The 20,555-nt window shown below is 38.9% G+C and overlaps 1 protein-coding gene across 3 annotated transcripts in view; it reads left to right on the forward strand.

Annotated features, from left to right (window-relative positions):
• Positions 1–8,176: 8,176 nt before the first annotated feature.
• Positions 8,177–20,555, forward strand: part of Pde3a (cGMP-inhibited 3',5'-cyclic phosphodiesterase 3A) — a 307,324-nt gene continuing 294,945 nt past the window's right edge. Inside the window, exon 1 of one of the 3 annotated variants that reach the window (XM_063238323.1) lies at positions 8,177–8,361. In XM_063238323.1, coding sequence (XP_063094393.1) covers positions 8,317–8,361 — 45 coding nt within the window. In that variant the 5' untranslated portion in view covers positions 8,177–8,316. Of the gene's footprint in view, positions 8,362–8,587; positions 9,244–9,272; positions 9,732–20,555 lie in introns of those variants that run through there. The other 2 variants (XM_063238322.1, XM_063238324.1) reach the window with 2 other exon arrangements.

Genomic DNA, 20,555 nt, shown 5'->3' on the forward strand with positions numbered 1-20,555 from the left:
ACAAAAAAGGATTTTTTTTCATACTATTACATATTCATTTTAAAATGTAGTAACACTTACTTCTCATAAAATAATGCTTGAGGCATTCCTTTAAGAGAGAAGCTCTTTTTTGTAGAATACAGTAAATATGGGTTGAATTCATTCATGAAGCTAATATTATTGAATTCATTCATGAAGCTAGTATTGAAAATCCCTGCCTACCTTTTCCCTATTGCATATTCTCTGGTAAACCTTATCTATCAAGAGCAATGCATTTAATTTGTTTGGTTTACTTAAAATATTATTGTATGACTATCTAGAATCGAGTAAAAAGGATTTAAATAAGAATTGAAGTTATGACCTTAAAAGTCAGACACAGAGCAATTTTTTTAAACTCAGACTTTAATCATGCATTTTTTATATTCTGAAGTTAGGATTATTTTAATAATAATCACCAATGGACAGAAATCTGATCACATTTTAGTCTAAATCTCTTTACTTTTATAATACACATTGATGTATGTGCATTGATTTGATTATTAATGTATTTACATATGAATCGATTCATCCTGGTAGGTCTGAGATGCTTCAAGAATTTGAACTACCATGTTCATAGTCAATTAATCTTACTGTTCTTGATAAAGCAGAGAAATATAATCACACATGTGAATAAAAGTCATGTAAGCAGTTTTAAAGCTTTTATCATTATTCACAGGATTTCTAAACTTTTGCTGTTTGTATAAAAGCAGATCTACATATGCAAGCCTTGGTCTCAGTTCTTTTGTCTGGCTTGGGTGTCTTCTTCTTGTGGCCAGTAATGTTTGGCCTCCCTAGAATCTCTGTCCACTGAGATTGAAGGGAGGGTTGTTATGGATTGTGGAAAGGAAGCAGAAGCCTTCATTTTTACATAAACATGACCTTTTGGGATATGTCTACATGAGGCAAGTGTAAATCATTCTGATTTCACAACACAAAACAATTTGACTAAATGTTATACATATTATTTAGATTATTACACAATAATTCAGTTCTTCTAGAGTCATAATGCTTGCAGATTCAAATGGACTATTTACTGAAGTTATTGAAGAATTAATTATTCTACCAATGAATTTTAGTCAAAATAGAAAATGCATCAATATATGGTAAAATGATTCGAATTCTATTGCCATTATTGACAGTACCTGTGTCACAAATCAAACTTGATGTGTCTCATTTCAAAATTTTAAAATGAGACAAAAACCATGCATTTTTATCACAGACCAAATAAGGGAATTCATGGGAAAGTGATTTTTAAAAAAGCACAAGGAACTATAAACACGGTAGTCAGAAAGCACTAAGATCTTGGAATTTGTCTCACATTTATTTTAACGGTAACAAGGTTTTATATTTTGTTAGTGAGTCAAACACAAGGTGTCTCAAAAATTCCTAACTACTGTGCCCCGGGCTACAGGTGTGCCTGAGTCTGGTCTCCTCAGGCTCTGTGCCTGGAGGCTTGGTTGCAGACTCTTCCTCCATTGAATCCAACAGGACCAGAAAATAGCACCATATTCTGTATGAACTACAGAGTGAGCAAGGTTGGGAAGCCCTGCACCTAATCCACTTTGAGATCCTTAACAATTTGCTTAGAAAAGGTGGAGTTGGCCACTGACAGAGAAGATGCAAGGCAGGAACATAGGTTCTGTACTGCCTTGATATCCAGGTCATGAAAGATGACTTGTCCTGGCACTTTGTGCAGTAAATACAGTAATCTGAGTTCTTGCTAATACAGTTTTGCAACTTTGTGAGTCATAACCAGCCCTCACATTTTGCTTTCTTTCTCGTTAGTGCTTTCATGCACATTCATAATCGCTTATCCAAAGCTGTTGTTTATCCTTTGAAAATTCAAAAGAAGGCTAGCACTTTGTAAAAAGGGAAGAGAGACGATATACTAAAAAATGCATTCTTGTCTTGATTTTATGCAAACTAGTAAAATTTAGTAAATTTATCTTGACAAAATACTTTTTAAACTTAAATTTGGCTCCAATATTTGTGTTAATTGGCATAACTGGAGACCAGGGCATAGGTTAGGACACATGATACAACTTTTTAGTCATCTGTAATCAAACATCTCTCAATTCTCAATTTCTTAGCTTATTTGCTACTCAAATGTATATGTTTAAATTGTATTTTCCTTGTATCTATCACAATATTGTTAAGTATTTTGAATAATTAGGTAATGAATCAAAATTTTTACAACTTTGCTATTGCGTATTTCTTTCTTTTTAACTTTTATTTTATTTGTTTGTCTTTCTGAGACAGGATTTTGCCATGCAGTCCAGGGTGGTCATTTGTAGCCCACAATGGCCTCAAACTCTCATCTGCCCTTCTGCCTCAGCTTTGCAAATACTGGGATTGCAGGCATGTGCTATCATGCTCAGCTATTACTCTTTTCTTAATAGATGAATAATTAATAAGATATATACATGTTTATACACATATGTATTTTAAAAGAAAGTTCCTGAGGAAGTTCCGCTTGCATGATTTTACTTATCACTTCTCACTGAGAAACAGAATCTCTAATGCAAGATTTAAAGCTCTATGTTTATGAGTAACTAAATATAAAAATAAGTGGGGATGTTCAACCTGTGATATTAGGAAGATGAGCATATTTTTAATCTTTCATCATTTATTCATTAACTCACGAATTCATTAAGTATTTATTGAACAAGTATGTATTGCATCCACATCATGTACCAGACACTATTCTTGTAATTGGAGATACACAACAAAGATATTCTTTGCTTGTGTGGCTCTTACACACTAAAGAAAAGAGAGGCAATAAATAAGGAAATGGAGACATGGATGAGACTATTTTGTGTCATGAAAGTGTAAGGAGTAACAATAAAACAGGATAGTGCAATAGTGAATGATTAAATGTATATGCACACACAGGTGTCCAAAATCTTTTGCTAGGAATGAGTCTTTCTAAAATCAAGTTAACAACTGAAGTTAGAATGGGTGGAGAAAGAACCAGACATAAAAATTGTAGATACCAAGGTCCTCAGCAAGTTTTTTTATTTACTCTGTACAAAGAACAGAAACATGGTTTAAAATAGGAGGTTCATTCTCTATTACTATGGCCACAAACCAAGTGAAACTGCTAAGTTTTAAATTAATTAAAATACAAAAAAATCAGGGCCTATATTAGCCAATTTTTCGGTTTCTCACACCAAATACCCAACACCTACAAATTTAAAGGGAAATGGTTTATTTGTCTCATGTTTTCAGAGCTTTTAGTTCAAAATCATCTGACTTCAAGGCAGAACATCATGGCGGAAGGGCTCAATAAGGCTAAAGAACTCAATTCATGCAACCAGTAGCCAGAGTAGAGAAAAAGTCTCAGAAACGAACTTTCTAGTTACAGATACAGACCCCGGTCCTACTTGCATGACCCACCCAGACACATCCTGAAGTGATTTATGAATTCCTTAGGCTTCTCCCAAGCCAATCAAGCTGACAGTCCTAAAGGCCACAGTTCCTTAGTGGCACTATGCATGGTTCAAGGGCTCAACAACCATTTGTGGTTAATGACTACTCTAATGGACAACACAGAGTAAATTTGTATCACTGAAGAGAGTGCTAATGGATAGGGCTTTCATCGTGAAGTAGATTTGAAATAGGGAGAACACAGAGAGAGGCTTGGAGAGATCTTGAAGGGTGGTCATAATGACTTTGGATTCTGCAAGTACAGTGGGAAGACTTTGGGTTGTCTGAAGCAGGGGAGGGAAAGTTATCATTAAAAAAGAATAGAAAATGAATCATAAGGAAGGCAAGACCCATTAGTTATTGCAGTTCTTCTGCCCAGGGATGGTGATAAGTCTTTGGTTAGTTATTCTATAAGAGGAGTGATGATATGTAAATGTGTTCAGGATATATTTTAGAGATAGACTCAAATGAATTTGTTAATAGACTGGAAGTAAAGCAAAATAAACCGAAAAGAATCAAGGGCAATGGCCTCTTTTGAGACATGAGCAGTTAGGTAGCTGGTAATTTATGTCCTTGACTGGGGTAAGACTGAGGAGAAATAGTTTGGGGGTGTGGGTGGTAAGCACTGGAGGGAAGAATTTTGATTTAGATACATTCTACTTTGGCTATCCTTTGTTTATAAGTGCACAGGGGTCAGGTGAGCAGTGGACAATGAGTGAAACCATATTAAGGAATGTAAACTTTTAAAAAATTTTACAAAGTAATCCCCTTGAGCATAATTATATTTGCCAAAGTACAAATGATTGGCAACTGGGTCAAAGAGCTTCTGAAAAACTAATACAGTAAAATCACACCAACTAGATTTGACTAAGTGAAAAGCTTAATCAAGTCAAAGTTCAGTTTTTCTTTCTGTTGTCTATGCTCACTACTTTTTCTGTGTGTATAATTTCCTTATTTTGGGCTCTGTTGTCCCTTTTTTTTTTGGCAACACTGAGATTGCACCCAGCGCCTTCACACTGAGTTATATGTGCATTCCTTTATTTTGAGTCAGGGTCTCACTAAATTGCTAAATTGCACAAGTCGGGCTTGGTCTTGCTCTTGTGATTTTCCTGTCTCAGCACCTAATTGTTGGGATTGTTGGTGTACACCACCACACCTGCCTTGTATCATCACTTTTTTGAATTATGATTTATCATTACCTGCTCCAAATGGGCAAGAGCTATATTGGGTTGCTCAATTTATGTTTTGTGGCTTATTTAAGATACCGTCTACTAAAGGTTCATTGTCACTTCTTTCAGTTAGTATCCTATATATTTTTTTATCTAATTGAGTTTTTTTTTTTTTTGTCTTTGGTTTCTAGATGGTGATAAATACAGAGATCCCTTTCCTGGTGCAGGAAGTTTAAGTTTGCAATCCCATAAAAATGTTATTGGAATTCTAGTGAGTTAATCCCAATCTAGCACTTCCAGTGCAGCCCATGGAGTAAATAAAACCTCTAACACATATTTATGATTATAGGAAGCCAGTTGAAAGGGTTTTGGCCCAGACAGGACTCTGTAGCCAGAAAAGCCTCAACCGGAACCAGGAAGCTCCTATCTCCCCCACCCCTAGGAATTTACCTGTGATGTCATCTTCCCCGCCCCTGGGAACTTACCTATGGCGCCAAACCTAGGACCAATGAGCAACCCGTGCATCCCTAATGCCCCCTTAAGGTTCCACCCCAAACCGAGGCTACTTACATACCCCCATGCCACCTGTCCGCCAGAGAGAGAGCCGGACTCCAGGCGGTCTGGGGTGCTGGTTCTCTCTCTCTCTGTGTTCTCAGAATAAAGGCCTCTCTTGTTTTATACTTCTCATCTTTTGGAAATAATCCTATCACCAGTGGGTCCAGAGTCTGGCCCAGGTGAACAAAGGCTGGATCCAGGGACTAATCAGATTTTATTAATTTGTGAAGGGAGTGGCTTGAGGGTGCATGACTGTGAGAGTGTGACAATGGCACATGCCTGTGAGCTGGGCTATAGGGGACCTGAAAGCACCTCTGCAAATGTAGAGAGAAGGATATGCAGAAAGACCAACCGGCATAACACAATTGAGGTAGCATTTAATGTATAGAGGGTGGTGCATTAGCTCTAATGTGCAAACTTTCCTGCTCTGGGAAGTCATAGCCTCCTGTCTCCAGGCTGGAACGCAGCTGACAACCCTGGAGCAGTGGTTCTATATCCCACCATGCTTTGATGCACGGGGCAGGGAAATAGCAACTGTGGCCTAGCTTCAAAGATTAGAAGTCAGTACCTCAGATTAGAGGCAGTTGAAGGGAAAAGGAAATGGCTTGGCCAGCTTTGTACATTATCAATACATGGAGACAGGGCCAGGCTTAACCAAAGTGGGGGTAATTTCTCTGTTTTTCAAGGAGAGTCATCTTTTGTACACAACTGAGATAATTGTGGAGGTAGAGGCCAGAGAAAACAAAAATGTTCTAAAACTCCCCATTCCCCATGCTTTTCTCACTCACTTTGATAAATGCCCCGCATTTGACAGGTTTTCAATTTAATATGCCATTTTTGATACCAGGGGAGATTAGCATGATTTTCTAATCATGGTTTTCACTCTGATGTGTCCTAGGTAGGATCTGGCCTATGAATCATGTGTCTAAAAAGGAAACCCTTGAAAGTATGCTAAGGGGCTCATTTGTCTCTGGCACAGGAATTGCTGCTCCTGGTCCCTTAATTATGAGACAGATGGTGCCCATTGCTACTGACGAGCTGCCCAACTCTCACACTCTGTGTGTGGCAGCACCATTCTGGACATGTGACAGAGGGACACTGTACCATCACGACTTCTCCAATCCACTTATGTCATCATATTAATATTCATATCTGCCTCCAACTAGAGGTTTTTTTTTCCCCAAGAAACTACATCTATAGCTTAAGCCATCTTCTCCTTCTGCCATAATTTTATTTCTAGTGTCTCCTTTTGGCACTCTTATGGCTTCATCTCTGCACACACACAAAAAAATGGCATATTGAACCAATCATCCAGATACTCCAGGCTGCAGACACACTTTATCTTGGAATGTCAAGCTAAGTAAGACCAAATTGGTTTATTATTATCGAGAGCAAAAGATATCTCAGTCATATTAAAATGGGACAAGGGTGGCCAGTCTTTTATAAAAAAAACAGCTCTCAAGGAATATTGGATTTTTTAAATCCATTGAACGGACACTGATTTTTCAAATAGCAAAAATGGGTAATTGTTTTCAGCTTCTCAAATACTTCCTACCACAGTACCTGTACATGGAATCATTATCACAGCATCATTTTTTTCCCACATACTTTCTACATTGTAGGTGTTGTATTTTATTATCCAAACCTATATACATCTTGAGACTATGGCCCCCTAATAATGTGATTTTTTACCATTCACAGTCAACAACCGTTGACTAATACTCATATTCTAGATTTTAAAGTTAGACCTTAAAAAAAAAAAAAATCTAAGCCGCCCTCTTGCTTCTCTTTAATACTACTGTGATACAGGTAACTCTGAGATTTTTTTTTTTCTTTTGATCCGAAGGGGCAGACTTGGGTTCTCTGTTGCAAATAGATCTTTAGCCTGAGCACCCAAGGTCTTAGAAAGCTATCTGAAAAGGGCTTTGCTGTTTGGACTTCACTGGAGAACTTCGAAGCATCTTTAAATCACCCAGACTCTAGATGTGGGTGTCATTTTCAACGACAGTAGCAAGTACTTCTGTGGGCTCTCATCCCTCACCAGGCGGCCCAGTGCCGGCCCTCCCCCGCAGCGTCCTGGAAAGCTAAGGCTCAGCGCCAGCCTCAGCCCCCAGCGCTTCGGACTGCGGTGAGCCAGCCGCGTGGTGGATCCGCCGCCGCAGCCCTTTGGCTGCTAGTGCGTAGACGGAGTGGGCCGGGCTCAGCGGAAACAAGCCCCAGAGCTTTGAGCAGCGCCTCCTCCGGGGGAGGGGCGGGAGCTCGGCTCCGAGAGCTTTACTAGGGAGTTGCCTTAAAGAAAGCGGAATTGTCGACCATTCTAGTTGCCTGGTTTATACAGTTTTAAGCAGTTGTCTTTACTCCTTTCCCTTTTGCAAACTGCAACTGACCACCAATATTACACCCAAAAGAAGGGTGTGTGTGTGCGTGCGCGCGAGTGTGCAAATCTCATTTTCACTTCTCACCCTCCCTTTCCTTTCGCCCTTCCTTCCAAGCTCCCTCGCTCTCCCTCCCTCCGTTCTCCTGCTGCAGCCGCTCCTCTTCGACGGGACACAGGAACTTCTTATTTCTCAGCCCCTTTCCATCTTGACCACCTTGTGCTATGAACCGGACCGACAGACGCAGGGGAGGCTTTCCTTGCTGCCCCAGGGAATGGCGATTCGCGTCCTGGGGCTGTTCCGGGGAGGATCTGCCGCGGAGAAAGAAAGAGTGATAGAGAAAGAGCTGCAGGAAGAGAAGGGAGCCTCCATCTGCCGCGGGCCTGGCGCGCGCAATGGCCCCAAACTCGCCCCGCGCCCCCAGCTCCGGCAGTGTCCATGGCCCCCGGGCGCGCGTGCAGGGGCAGCGTTTAAAATTCTGATGTAGGAAGAGACCCCGAGGATAGAAGTCGGGGTTGGGGGCGGAGGTGCAGCGGAGGATCCTCAAAGCTATTCCAAGAGAGTGGAGTCCAAGCCTGGTTATGCCAGCTTTTCACTCGAAGTCTCTTTGGAGCACGTAGCATTGCTCCCGAAGTTACTAGAAAGCTGCAACTTTTAAGTGGACGGTGGGCCCAGGGTGAAGAAGGGATTCGGCGCGGGTGGACTAGGAAAAGCGAGCGAGCGCGCGTGGCTCCGGGCGCCCCCCAGGGGGGACCCGGCGTGGAGGTCGCACCATGGCCGAGGCCGCCCGAGACCGGGACGAGCTGGACCTAGGCAGGGTGAGTCCTGTGCACCCCACTTGGCCGCGGGGAGCCCTGCTGCTGCAGCCGGTCCGGCGCTCGTGGAAACTTTCCTCGGCGCTGTGCGCGGGCTCGCTGTCCTTTCTGCTGGCGGTGCTGGTGCGGCTGGTCCGCGAGGAGAGCGGCCGAGAGCTGGGGCCGAGTCGGGAGGCGGCGGCGGCGCAGGAGGAGGAGAAGGAGGTGGAGGAGGAGGAGGAGGAGGAGGAAGCGGTCCCGGGAGCAGAAGGGGGCGTCTTCCCCGGCGTTCGGGGAGGCGCGCCCGGGGGCGGCGCGCAGCTCAGCCCCTGGCTGCAGCCCTCGGCGCTGCTCCTCAGTCTCCTGGGTGCCTTCTTCTGGATGGGCTTGTACCTCCGGCGCGCCGGGGTGCGCCTGCCTCTGGCCGTCGCGCTGCTGGCCGCCTGCTGCGGGGGGGAAGCGCTAGTCCAGATTGGGCTGGGCGTCGGGGAAGATCGCCTGCTGTCGCTGCCCGCCGCGGGGGTGGTGCTCAGCTGCCTGGCCGCGGCGACATGGCTGGTGCTGAGGCTGAGGCTGGGCGTCCTCATGATCGCCTTGACTAGCGCGGTCCGGACCGTGGCCCTCATTTCCTTGGAGAGGTTCAAGGTCGCCTGGAGACCTTACCTGGCGTACTTGGCCGGCGTGCTGGGGATCCTCCTGGCCAGGTACGTGGAGCAGATCTTGCCGCAGTCTCCGGTGGAGGCTCCCAGGGAGCCTTTGGGGTCCCAGCGGATTGCTGGGACCAAGGAAGAGATCCCAGTGTTCAAGAGGAGGCGGCGGTCCAGCTCCGTGGTGTCCGCCGAGATGTCGGGCTGTGGCAGCAAGTCTCACCGCAGGACCTCCCTGCCCTGCATCCCCCGGGAGCAGGTAAGCGCGGGCGGCTCCCGCGTCGGGGCGACTCGGGAAAACTTGGGAAGCGGCGCAAAGTGTTGACAACTCCCGGAAGATCATCTAGGAAACGTGGTAGAACTTTAGACTCTGTGAGAAACTAGCGTCTTTAATCTCTGTCTCTCACAGAGTATTTTGTAACCTGAACGACAGACGCGCAAAGAAGGAACACAATTCAAAGGCATTTGCCCTGGCTTCCTCTGCTGGGCCAACTTTTCTCAGATCTGCTGCACCTGGTGTATGGCTTCCCCGCTTTAAAGTACCCTCAGGCTTTCCTACCTTAGCAGAAATGCTAGAATTAGGCTTAGCTTTTAAGCAACGGGCATTTTTTTTTTTTTCCAGTACAGGTTCCCTCCTTTCTTTCTTTCTTTCTCTCTTTAAATAAAATTTCTTTTATATAAAGTAGCAAGCAAACATTTATGACAACCAGTAAACAGAGTCTGCACTGAAGCAGAGCATGCTTGGAGGTGAGGCATTGATACACATTTCTAGTTTTACAGTAAGTTTTTCTTGGGGATGTGAAGTACTGATGGTGTCTTGGTTTTGTAAGTATAATTGAGCGACATGCACTATTACATGCCAAGGTTTTGTATTCTGCACATAAACTTCAAATTTGGGGCTAACTGTGTCTGAGCTTCAGAATGGCTCAAAAAGTAAACTGTGCTTATTGTCCACTAAAAAAATAACATTTCTCTTGAGTATTTACAGAATTAAGTGGATGTTAAAAATTCAAATGGACTTACTCAGGTTTCACACGCAACATTCAGGAGAATATTTCTAAGTGATATCTTTCAGAAGGGAGGAGGTGGAGGAATCTGGGATTATGAGTGAAACTATAAAAAGTTTAGATAGTTTTGATGATGAATCGCCTTATCATTGAGTGTTTTATGACCATGGAATAGTTGCTACAAATGGCATAAAAGAACAAATTCCAATTTCAGAGACAAATCATAGTAAAAAAGCACACTTATTCACTTCTCTCCTTGAAGATTTGACACTTGATGAAGGGAGGCCAGAAGCCTGTTATGTTCAGCAAATGGAAATTTACACTTTCCCCATTTAAATTCATACCTCTCTGTGGCATCATTAGGACAAATTTAAGGTGTGAACGAATAGTTTAAGGTATATAAACCCTTTTCTTTTTAGGATATTTTGTGGAGTCTTTTAGGTATTTCCAAGAAATAGCAGTCACCATATGGTGTGGGTGGCTAGTTTGTTTCTTAAATGGAGCTGGATACATAGATCTGTGGTTGTTTGACATTATTTAGCAGTGTGGAGGGCAGCATCCTAATCTGTGTTTATTTTAAAAGAAATGTACTTATTTAGCTTCTTGTTTAGATAAAACAAATTTCTTGAGCTTAAGCTTGCTCTCAGAGTAAAGAAAAAAGCAGGCCACTGACTGATACTTGGTTGTGGTAGAAAGTTAGAGATCATTAGAATAAAGTTATTTACTTCAGGGCGGGCTAGTTAAGATAGAGTGACAGTGTAATTTCTTCCCAGGATTATGGGAGACAATGTCTTTTAAATAAAAATATTATTGGTTTAAATATGTTTAGAACAATTGTTGAATTTACAGTGAAATGTGATGTGGTCCTGGCAAACACTGAACCCTAATTTCTAAGAAAAATCTGAATTTAATCGTAAATAAATTGATTCTAAATTAGTATCAGTTAGCTCCAGAAATTACATTCTGAAATTTAACATTTGAGAGAGTCAAGTGTGAATTTAAGATAAGACAGTACTTAGGTGAATTAACCAGCAGTGTTAAATAATCTGCAGATTTTTATTGGTTTTCACTGGTTTAATTTAGGATATGAACAAATAGAATAATCTGCAAATTTATAAGAAAATAACTGTGAGCATGGCCTTGTAAAAGTGTTTTGCCGATTAGTGCGGCTAGAAGAATTCATATGTGTAATTTATTTCAATCATTTTCTTGGATTTGCCTTTTTTAAAGTGTGTGTTTATGAATAATATTCTAAAACAAGAGACTATGTCTTATGGTAGATGGAAAAACAAGATTATATTTAGCAGAAATTTAAATCCTTGAAGTTTTAAGGAAGACCTGTGTGTGTATATGTGTGCGCACATGTGCGCATGAGCTACTGAAGATTGGTTTTTATATATGACCCATTAAAGTTTTGCTGAGCTTAATTGTAGAGAGTGGGTGGGAACTAACATGGGATAGTACCTTACAAGACAGGGCAATGTCTCATACGATAGCCGAACTGTGTGAAAAGTTCAGGAGTTATATGGGAGATGGCTTATCTGTTTTATCATAAGGAAACAGACTTCTGATTAAGGGTGCAAAGTGTACCACTGTCATTTGCATACTTTATGAAGAATCAAAATAATTGTAAAATGAATGTACAGCACTCCCCTGAATGTACCAGAGTGGTTTTTTTCTGAAAGGCTGTCTGCTCTCAATTCAAGGCAATGCTTGTAGGCAACAAGTTAATTTTAAACTGTACTCTATGAGTATAAAGCACAGAGACTTCCTGAGAATTTTTTTGGATGTTACTCATTGTGAAATTGAAAGGTGAGAGAGTTTCAACATTTTCTTCTCCATATGGCTTACAGTGGCTACTTGCTTATGGCTCTTAGTTCTAAATGGGCACAGAGAATATATGAAAAAATTCTCGTAAGACAAACCAACTGACTGATGTATTTTCTTTCACCTACTTCCTTCCAGAAACTTACATCTACAGAAATTAAGTCTATGTCTGCGTTATAATATGTAGAACTGGGTTTTGCAGCACTGATGATAAAGATGATCTCTAGCAAGGAAAGGAGAAAACAGGTCTAGGCTTTGATCACAAAAATTAATCAAGCACTGGATGTGTCTATGACTGCAATTGAAAACGTTTTACTCTGAGTAAAGAACAAAGTTTATAGCATCTCCTTTAGTCTTGCTGGCCCGGTACCCTGAAGTCTGATTTTGTGGATGAGTGTGTCTAACTGTGCTATTTAGACTGGCAGTGGTAAGAAGGTAAATGTCCACTAAGATTTATATACTTTTCCTAAGTGGATTTTCACATCTGAGAGCAGTTATATTTCTCTCAGGTTGCCACTGTACTTCTGCAAATACTGGGATACACAAAGGGGTGTAGACTTTTCATAAATTATTAGATAGCATGCATCATTAATAAATGTGTCACTCACATAAAATTTCAGTTATGTGATTTCTAACATTTGGACACTGTATCTGAGGGGTGTCTAGTCTTTTTCTATATAAAAGAACATAATTGATTAATTACTTATCTATCTTATGCATTCATTTTTGGAAGATTTCAAAACATGTGGCGTTTTATTTTAGTTACATCTTAAGAAGCATTTAGTATTTTACCTGTTGTCTAACCCTAAGGCATATAATTTTTTCCATTAATGCATTTAAATCATGTAATGATGTAATTCTTTTGTGATGGGTACAATTTGAGTCAAAAAGTATACAAATGTATGCTCTGTATTAAAACCCAAAAATTATTTCCTGTGACTATTTCCATAAGATCTCAAACATTTTTAACATATATATGAATGTATAGTTGTTGGAAAATAAATTGATTTTGAGTTGGTTATCAGAAGAAGAATCAAGTTTTCATCGCTGATGTGAGAAGGAAACAAAAAGGCAAACAATGAAAAATAGAAGAAATGGGTTGAATTCTGTGGAAGGAATCGGAAGGTAGGCATAAGTGGACTTCGTTATTAATAAGTATAACTTGATTTTAAAAGATAAAATACAGAAATATTTTTTCTACACATGTAGACTACCTTTTAAATTCCCACATCATTTTAATATATATATTTTTCCCAAAGTGAATAAATTTCTAAAACAATGATGAACTTCATAGTTAAACTGCATGTTCTGTCACGTTTCAGTAGTATTACTTAACTTGTGGTAGTACAAAGAACAATATTGATTATTTATGACTTGGTGACAGAATTAAAATTAATTAATGTCAACTTCTGAAAATATTGGAAAAGGAAAACAGGATTTTCTTATCCCTTGGGAAGGGTGAGGGAAAAGAAGGTTTTGTTTTTTTGTGATTTTAAAAATTGCGATTTTTACTTTGCGAATACAGATATTTAAAGCATACTGAAAAACGGCTTTAACTGACAGAAATAGTCAGTGAATCTATATAAATTTACAGAGCTTGGAAGGAGTGAAAACAGTCATTTTACTCTTGCTGTATTGAGTCTGAAATGTAAAAAGTTAAAACTGTAGAACTGAAAGAAATGCTGTGTATGCCGGGCTGTCATGTTAATTAAATAAACAACCAGAACACTGACTCTGTGTATGAAATACATTTTGAAAAGTCTGGAAGGGGGAGGGGTTGCAGGCAGGGGAGGCTGAGTGACACAGGATGAAAAAACATTCATTATATCTGTAGTGACATTTGTGTGAATTTGTTATATTAGGAAATTCAGCTCTGAGAACGATCTCTTCAAGACTCTAGTTGAATAAAGGCCCTACCAAATCTAATTTTACTTGTGTTTTGAATATGTTTCTCATTTATTACACTGGGGTAGTATGCTTATGAAGTGCAAAGTTACAGATCTCCCTATGTATTATATTTTAAGATAAAAAAAGATTTTCTGTTAATATGGTTTGTGTCAGTAACAGCCCCATAGAACATAGTTGACTTCATAGAAAGCTTGTGTTAAGCTATAAAAACAATGTCTTTGTTTTGAGGTTAGGGTGGGAGCTGTATTTTTTAGAATATACTGCTGTGTGTTGGACACTCTTGAGTATACAGAGATGAGCCATGGCACTACTGTGTTATATGGGATCTTAAGAGAATTTGAAAAGGCTGAAGCCTTACCTTTGGGCTATGGGGAATGTTTCTTTAGCTTTACAGAAGGATCCGTAACCTTATGTATCCACGATGACCTGTGGATGATGTGTCTAACTGTACTATTTAGGCTGGCAGTGATGAGAAGCTAAATGTCTACTAAGTTTTATATGCCTGAGCTTAGTTCCTGTACATCTCTTGACCCGTGGAGTTTTCCTCCTTCCTCTTTTCTCTGTGATATTTATAACCGCATCTTCTAAAAAAATCCTCAAATACATGTTGAACACTCAGTTCTGCTTCAATGCTACATACATGTGTTTAATGCCATTCGATCACATAATTCTGAAGAACCTCCAAAAGTCCCCAGAACTCCGTAATCTTGTGTGAAAGATGTGTTCTGTTAATATTCCACTGAATATTATTCCTTTACATAGACAGTAATCAAATTCTTTTATGGGGAACTTTTTAGTTTCTTTCTTTCTTTCTTTCTTTCTTTCTTTCTTTCTTTCTTTCTTTCTTTCTTTCTGGCTACCCCTTGGGAATTATTTTAACTTGGAACCGAGAGAGCACATTTTTTCTGTTCTTCTATGTTCAATGCACAGATGTGATCATGGAAGGGAGAAACACCTGCAGGACATGCCGGAGTTGTAGTTGAGAGGAAGATCTAGTGGAAAACAATCCTCTTTGTTTTAACTGGCTATCAGTGTTCACTGTGAATCTGTTACTGCTGTAAAAGAAGCAGCTACTTGTAGCTCATGTCATCCGTAAAGGCCCTGTTGTGAGTCAACCTATGAAACGTTGAACCAAGGCAGTTTTTTGTGCGTGTTAGACTTTGTGCTAAATGTCATAGCCAGATGATACACAGATAAGACACTGTGTCTGTCTCTCCAGGGCTCAGAGCCTAGTTAGGGTGATGAGGTATCGATGTATGGAAAAAAAAGGAATTCGCAGGAAAACATCGAATGAATACACAGACAATAGGTACAAGAATGGACAAAGTATTTTAGAACAGATTTTTAATCTTGGTCTTGATCTCATTCATCTCTTTGAAATTATATACAAAAAAAAATTTGTTCATTTTTATGGGGAGCATGTCAATGGTATATGATTCTGTGGAGGTCTTCAACACAGATTGGGTAAATGTGTGTTTAACTACATTTTGAGCAGTTTTATACTTGAAGAGGTGAAGAGTTGTCTTTGTATGGTAATTCATTTAGTACACTTATAGTATGTTCTGAAGGAAAGATAGAAAAAGTAAATTTCCTACGAGAACGCATTGAATGTTTTCATATCTGTAGATAGTTTCAGACTGGTAGTAATTGATAGCAATAGTATTTAATTCTATGCCATGCAGTAGTTAGATTTCAGAAAGGGGGAAACTACAGGAGAGTTTGCTACCTATGTATTGACGGTCTGAGGCAAAATGGCTTTGGTCCAGCCCCTCTTTGACTTGAGGATGCTGTGGAACAGACAGGAAGGGAGTCAGGCAGGCAATTTTGGGTGTGGTTATCATTTGTGATTTTACGTCTTCTAAATCCTCATTCAGGACTAGGAATTGAGTAATCAAGTGAAGCATCAGATGTACAGGTAGCAGAAACATTTCCAAGCCCTCGCGGTGAATCAAATAGTGCCAAATAGCTTCTGGAACATGTTGTTCTTGACTTTGTCCTACAGTGCATGTGGATTACAGTGAGGAACTCAACTTGGTGGACCATGTCTACACAGAAGCATTCAATCATGGTTAAAATATTGGTTTTTCCTGCATACCTGTATAAAGATGTCTAGGATTTCAAATTCAAGGCAAAGAAATGATCCCCAAATGGGTGAAACATTTCTTTATTAGCACAAATAGTTGATACTTATGTTTACTTAAATTATTTTGCCTTATTTCCTTAGAAATCCATTAGAAAGTAAGTAGAATGCAATATTAAAAGTGGCCAAGAAGATCATTATAGTTTAGAGGATGAGAATCCATTTGAGCAAAGATTCAAATTAAGTAACTTATGCAAATTTGATTGTATGATGACTGTCATTTATTATTAAGGAATCTGTGAACGATTGTTAGTTTCCAGTTACAGCCTGAGTGTAATAAAGATACAAATAGTTAAGGATACTCTTGTTACTGATGTTCTTTCATTCTGAAATGAATAGTTCTCAGGGGCAAAACTTGCCTCTTGGAGTATGGATGTGTGTGCTTGTGTGTGAATGTGTGTTTCTGTGATTTTTCCCTGGCAGGATATGGCTTTGGTTGTATCAGTTTAGTGGAGAAATACTGTCACCCAGTGGCTTTGATGAAAACAGTCCTGTAAACATTATAGATAAGCATTATTCAGTAAAAATAGAACAAAAGAAATATTTATTTTCACATTCTTTATTAGTCCCATAAGTAGAAACTACTGTAACATAATAAGCTTTCACGTTGTATATCATCTCAACAGCTAGTAAAAATAAAACATTGAGTTATTTTACATTTTGCTTTATGTACCATCTACATATAGCTGAAATGTGTTTTACACTTATTTGGCCTGCCCTGTTTCAGCTGTTCGGTAGACACATGTCACTGCTGGCTTCCACACTGGATGGTCCAGCTGTACATTTTGAATGAGATGAAGTGCTTGAAACTAAATGTGGCCTCTGTAGTTATAATGGAAAATCTATGTCAAGTTAATGATAACAATAATCTTTCAGACTTTGAATGTAATACCGATAGCTCATTTTTGTACTCTAACAGTCACAGGGTCTATTTAATATCTCCATTTTCTTTATTTCACATTATCTTAAATATTTAAAACTGTGAAATAGGAAGAGCAATTGAGCAGTCTTTAATGAAGAATCCTTATGCTAACCACTTTGATAGTATCACTACTTCCAGTTAATAATGAATTTGCCTCTCATAGTATTCCTGTCTCCCCCCCCCCCCCAATACCAAGGATTAAACACACAGGACCTTCATAGAGTGCTATATTCCCGTCTCTTTTTCAGTTTTTATTTTGAGACAGGGCCTTGCTAAATCACTACCTTGCACCGGCTGGGTGTGAACATGTACTCTACTTTCCCCAGCCTCCGAGAGTACTGGTGTTACAGGCGTGTGCCACTGTGCTGACTTCTCTCATAGCTGTGTATGTAACAGGGATGGCTTATGTATCCAGTGTGAGCACATCACATGCTCATGGTGATCAGTCTATAATTAGGTTATCTAATATCTCTTTGGATGAAAGTGCTTATGTTTGTAGTACAAGTTGTTATCTTTGTTACTTAGGAAACTGAAGTAACAAACCTGCTAGTAACTTTAATGGATGAAAATTAGGAGGGCTGATGACTTCTCACCTTTGTGTATGTAAACACCACTTCCCTAGATGCAGATGAACACACGTGCTTTCTTTCTTTCTTTCTTTCTTTCTTTCTTTCTTTCTTTCTTTCTTTCTATAGAAGGAGTTAGAGATTTTGAAAGTGTGAAATTTCTCAACTAAGAATTCAAATTAGCTAGTTTTCAGAGCCATTTTCTGAGTTCACGTTTTGGGTTGTGATCTCAAATGAAACAGTCAGGAAATGTTTACTGTCCTGTTTCTTGTGTTACCTCCTCCAAATCAAAGACTTTATTAATTCTAGGGACAGTTCCAGTATTACGTCAAGAATTAACAAGAAAAGTACTTTTAAACACAGGACAATTATGTGTATGTCTACATATGTATGTATATAACTTGATATTTTAAAAATACACTTACTTTGTGTGTAGTGGTATCTGTGTGATATTATGACTTTTGGAATAAGGCATGGTGTTTATTTGGCATTGTAGAATAAAAACAGTTAAATACAAAAATAGTCACATATTACTTAGAAAATACTCTGTAAAGATCAAAAGGCAACAGAAACGTGCTCTACAAAGAAGTGCACTTGGATGAATTGAAGATCTGTGGATTCAGGTTTACTTTTAGTGAAGCTGATTTGTTTTAGATTTTGAAAGAATATGACGTTATAATGCAATCTATCACTTGTAAGAGTTTGTATTTGAATATAACTTGTCATTTACCCTGGCATTATTAAAATTGTTTACATTTATTGGTCTTTATAATATTTTTTCTCTCATTACTCTTTTCTGTCTTTCTTCCCTGTCTCTCCATCTTATTTCATGTTCTTTTAACATAATAGGTTCTTCTCCCTCAGAGTATATTTAAAAATTTAGGAAATACTTTTCAATCTTACAGAACCTCATCTGAATATTGAAATAATTTTATGCAGGATGCTTATGGGTTTGGGTTAATGGGATTTGAGTAAAAATTATCTGTCTTCTGAAATACATTTGAATCACTGAATATTTATGCGATGTCTGTATTGTTTCCTCCTCTCTAGGTACAATCCACTTAAACATAATGCAAGTTTGAATATTATTTTGGGGGCAATGTTGCATGTTGTGGCAAACTGTCGTACTGCTGTGTGAAGTTGGATTGCTTGGTGCATGAACACAAATAAAGGACATGCTTTTTTATTTTATTCTTCGTGTTTCAGAGGATCAAGTTGAATTAATAGGTCCATTTAAGAAATGTTCCTCAGGGTGTGAAAAAACTCAGTATTTCGAGGTCCCCTGTCTCAGGGCCAGCAGTCTCCCACAGTTGAGAAGGAGAAAGCCTTTGACCGTCTGTGCTTCCTGGAAAATTTGCTTTCTAGGCTTGAAATTCAGACCACAGTTTTCACTATAAAAGAAGTTGGCGCATTTAGTCTGAGATTGTGTAGTAACTGAGTTGGTTGCAGCTAACTTTGATAGAAGAAAAATAGCCTGTTGATAAATTGGCACGCTTCGGTTTTTGATATAGATTTTACATTTTTGTTACTTTTTCAGATATTTGGATCTAAGCATATTTTTATTATTATGAAATCCCCTGCTAAACATCAGTCCTACATACTTACTTTTTGCTTACTGTCAACCGAAAATAACCAGAGCTACTACCATGATCATTATAATGTAAACTTTACGAGCAGCTTTGAAATTATGGTATATAGTTTGTAATAGCTACATCTTGAAAGCAATCTAAATGCCCATCGACTGATGAATGGATAAAAAAGATGTTTTATGTGTGTGTGTCTGTGTGTGCGTGTATATACTGTGTAGTCATAAAGATAAACGTGAAACATTTATAGCTAAATGGATGGACCTTGAGAGCGCACACTCTTAAGTTAAATAAGCCGCACACACGTGTGTGAGTATCACATTATCTCTCTGGTGTGAGGAACTGAAAGTATAAATAAGAAACCAAATGTACAGTAGATATCGTGAAAGGGGAAGAAATTGTTCAAAAGGAAAGGGGAACTAGGGGGAAGGGATGGGGAGGAAGGAAGGGAAAAGAAAAAATGAGAAAAGAATGATAAAATGGAAACAAAGCTTTGTGAATTAGGAGAGGAAGAGAGGCTGAAGGGAGAGAACAGGGAAGAGGGGCGTAAATCAAGATATGTCAATAGATGCACAAATTCCCTATAATGAATGTGACCATTATGTATACCTAAATTATGCCAATCAACTTCATTAAATTTTTTAAAAATTAGGGTATATATTTTGGAACGTAGAAATTAAAAGCTTTTCGAGCTTTAATGAAGAAAGCATACCTTGACTACTTTCTCTCATTACCTTCACAAAGATTGGACAGGTGTTAAATTATCACCTTTTTATATTCTTAGTCTGTATTTTCCTTTGGAGAATAAAGGTGTATTTCCTGGAAAATTTAATGTAAGGAAAGTGCCATCTGTATTTTATTCATTTAATTAATTCTAATTAATTAATGATGCTGAGGATTGAACCCACAGCCTCTCCTGTGGTAAGTTTTTGATCTATCACTAAGCCATACGTCCAGCCCTTAGTTTACTTTTTAATTGTGATCACTTATGACATATTTTTTGAGGTAGTTGCTTGTAGAGATGACATTATAAAATTGGCTTATTTAAAAGGTCATCCGGCCACAGTGCTAGTTCAGTTTCACTGAATGATCCAGAAGTCTGGCAGTGTAATTTCAGAAAACTTAGCAGTTTGTGAGGCTTTTTTGAAAGGTGGAGTTTACTTTATCCAATCGTTTTTCTTCAGAACACCTAATTTTTAGTAGAGCTGAAATGATTAAAACAGGAAAATTTAAGTCAAATAATATCTTGTTATGTAGTTCATGATGCATAATGGCAATATTGTCATATTTTCTCACTGAAATCATGAAAATTTCCTTGAAGTATGTTTTTACCATTTATCATGTGTTTTGATAAGTTAGGGATGCAATGTTTAGAAAAAAGTTGTTCCCAAATTTTACTGCATGTCAGATGTACTCCATAGGCAGATTTTCTAGAAAGAGTACTAACAACCGTGAGCCAGTTCTTTGCATATATTTTTAGAAATATCAAAGTGGTTTCTCTTTGAAAAATACCCATCAAACTGAAAAGCTAATTATAAACCAATTCGAACGAAAAAGGTGTTATCGGTCATCTTTACATCGATGAGACATTTCTATAAAACTTTAGAAGTCAACT

This window comes from Cavia porcellus, unplaced genomic scaffold (assembly GCF_034190915.1).
Source record: "Cavia porcellus strain 051 isolate PalLab524CR breed Dunkin Hartley unplaced genomic scaffold, mCavPor4.1 scaffold_27, whole genome shotgun sequence".
In the NCBI taxonomy this organism is placed as follows: Eukaryota; Metazoa; Chordata; class Mammalia; order Rodentia; family Caviidae; genus Cavia; species Cavia porcellus.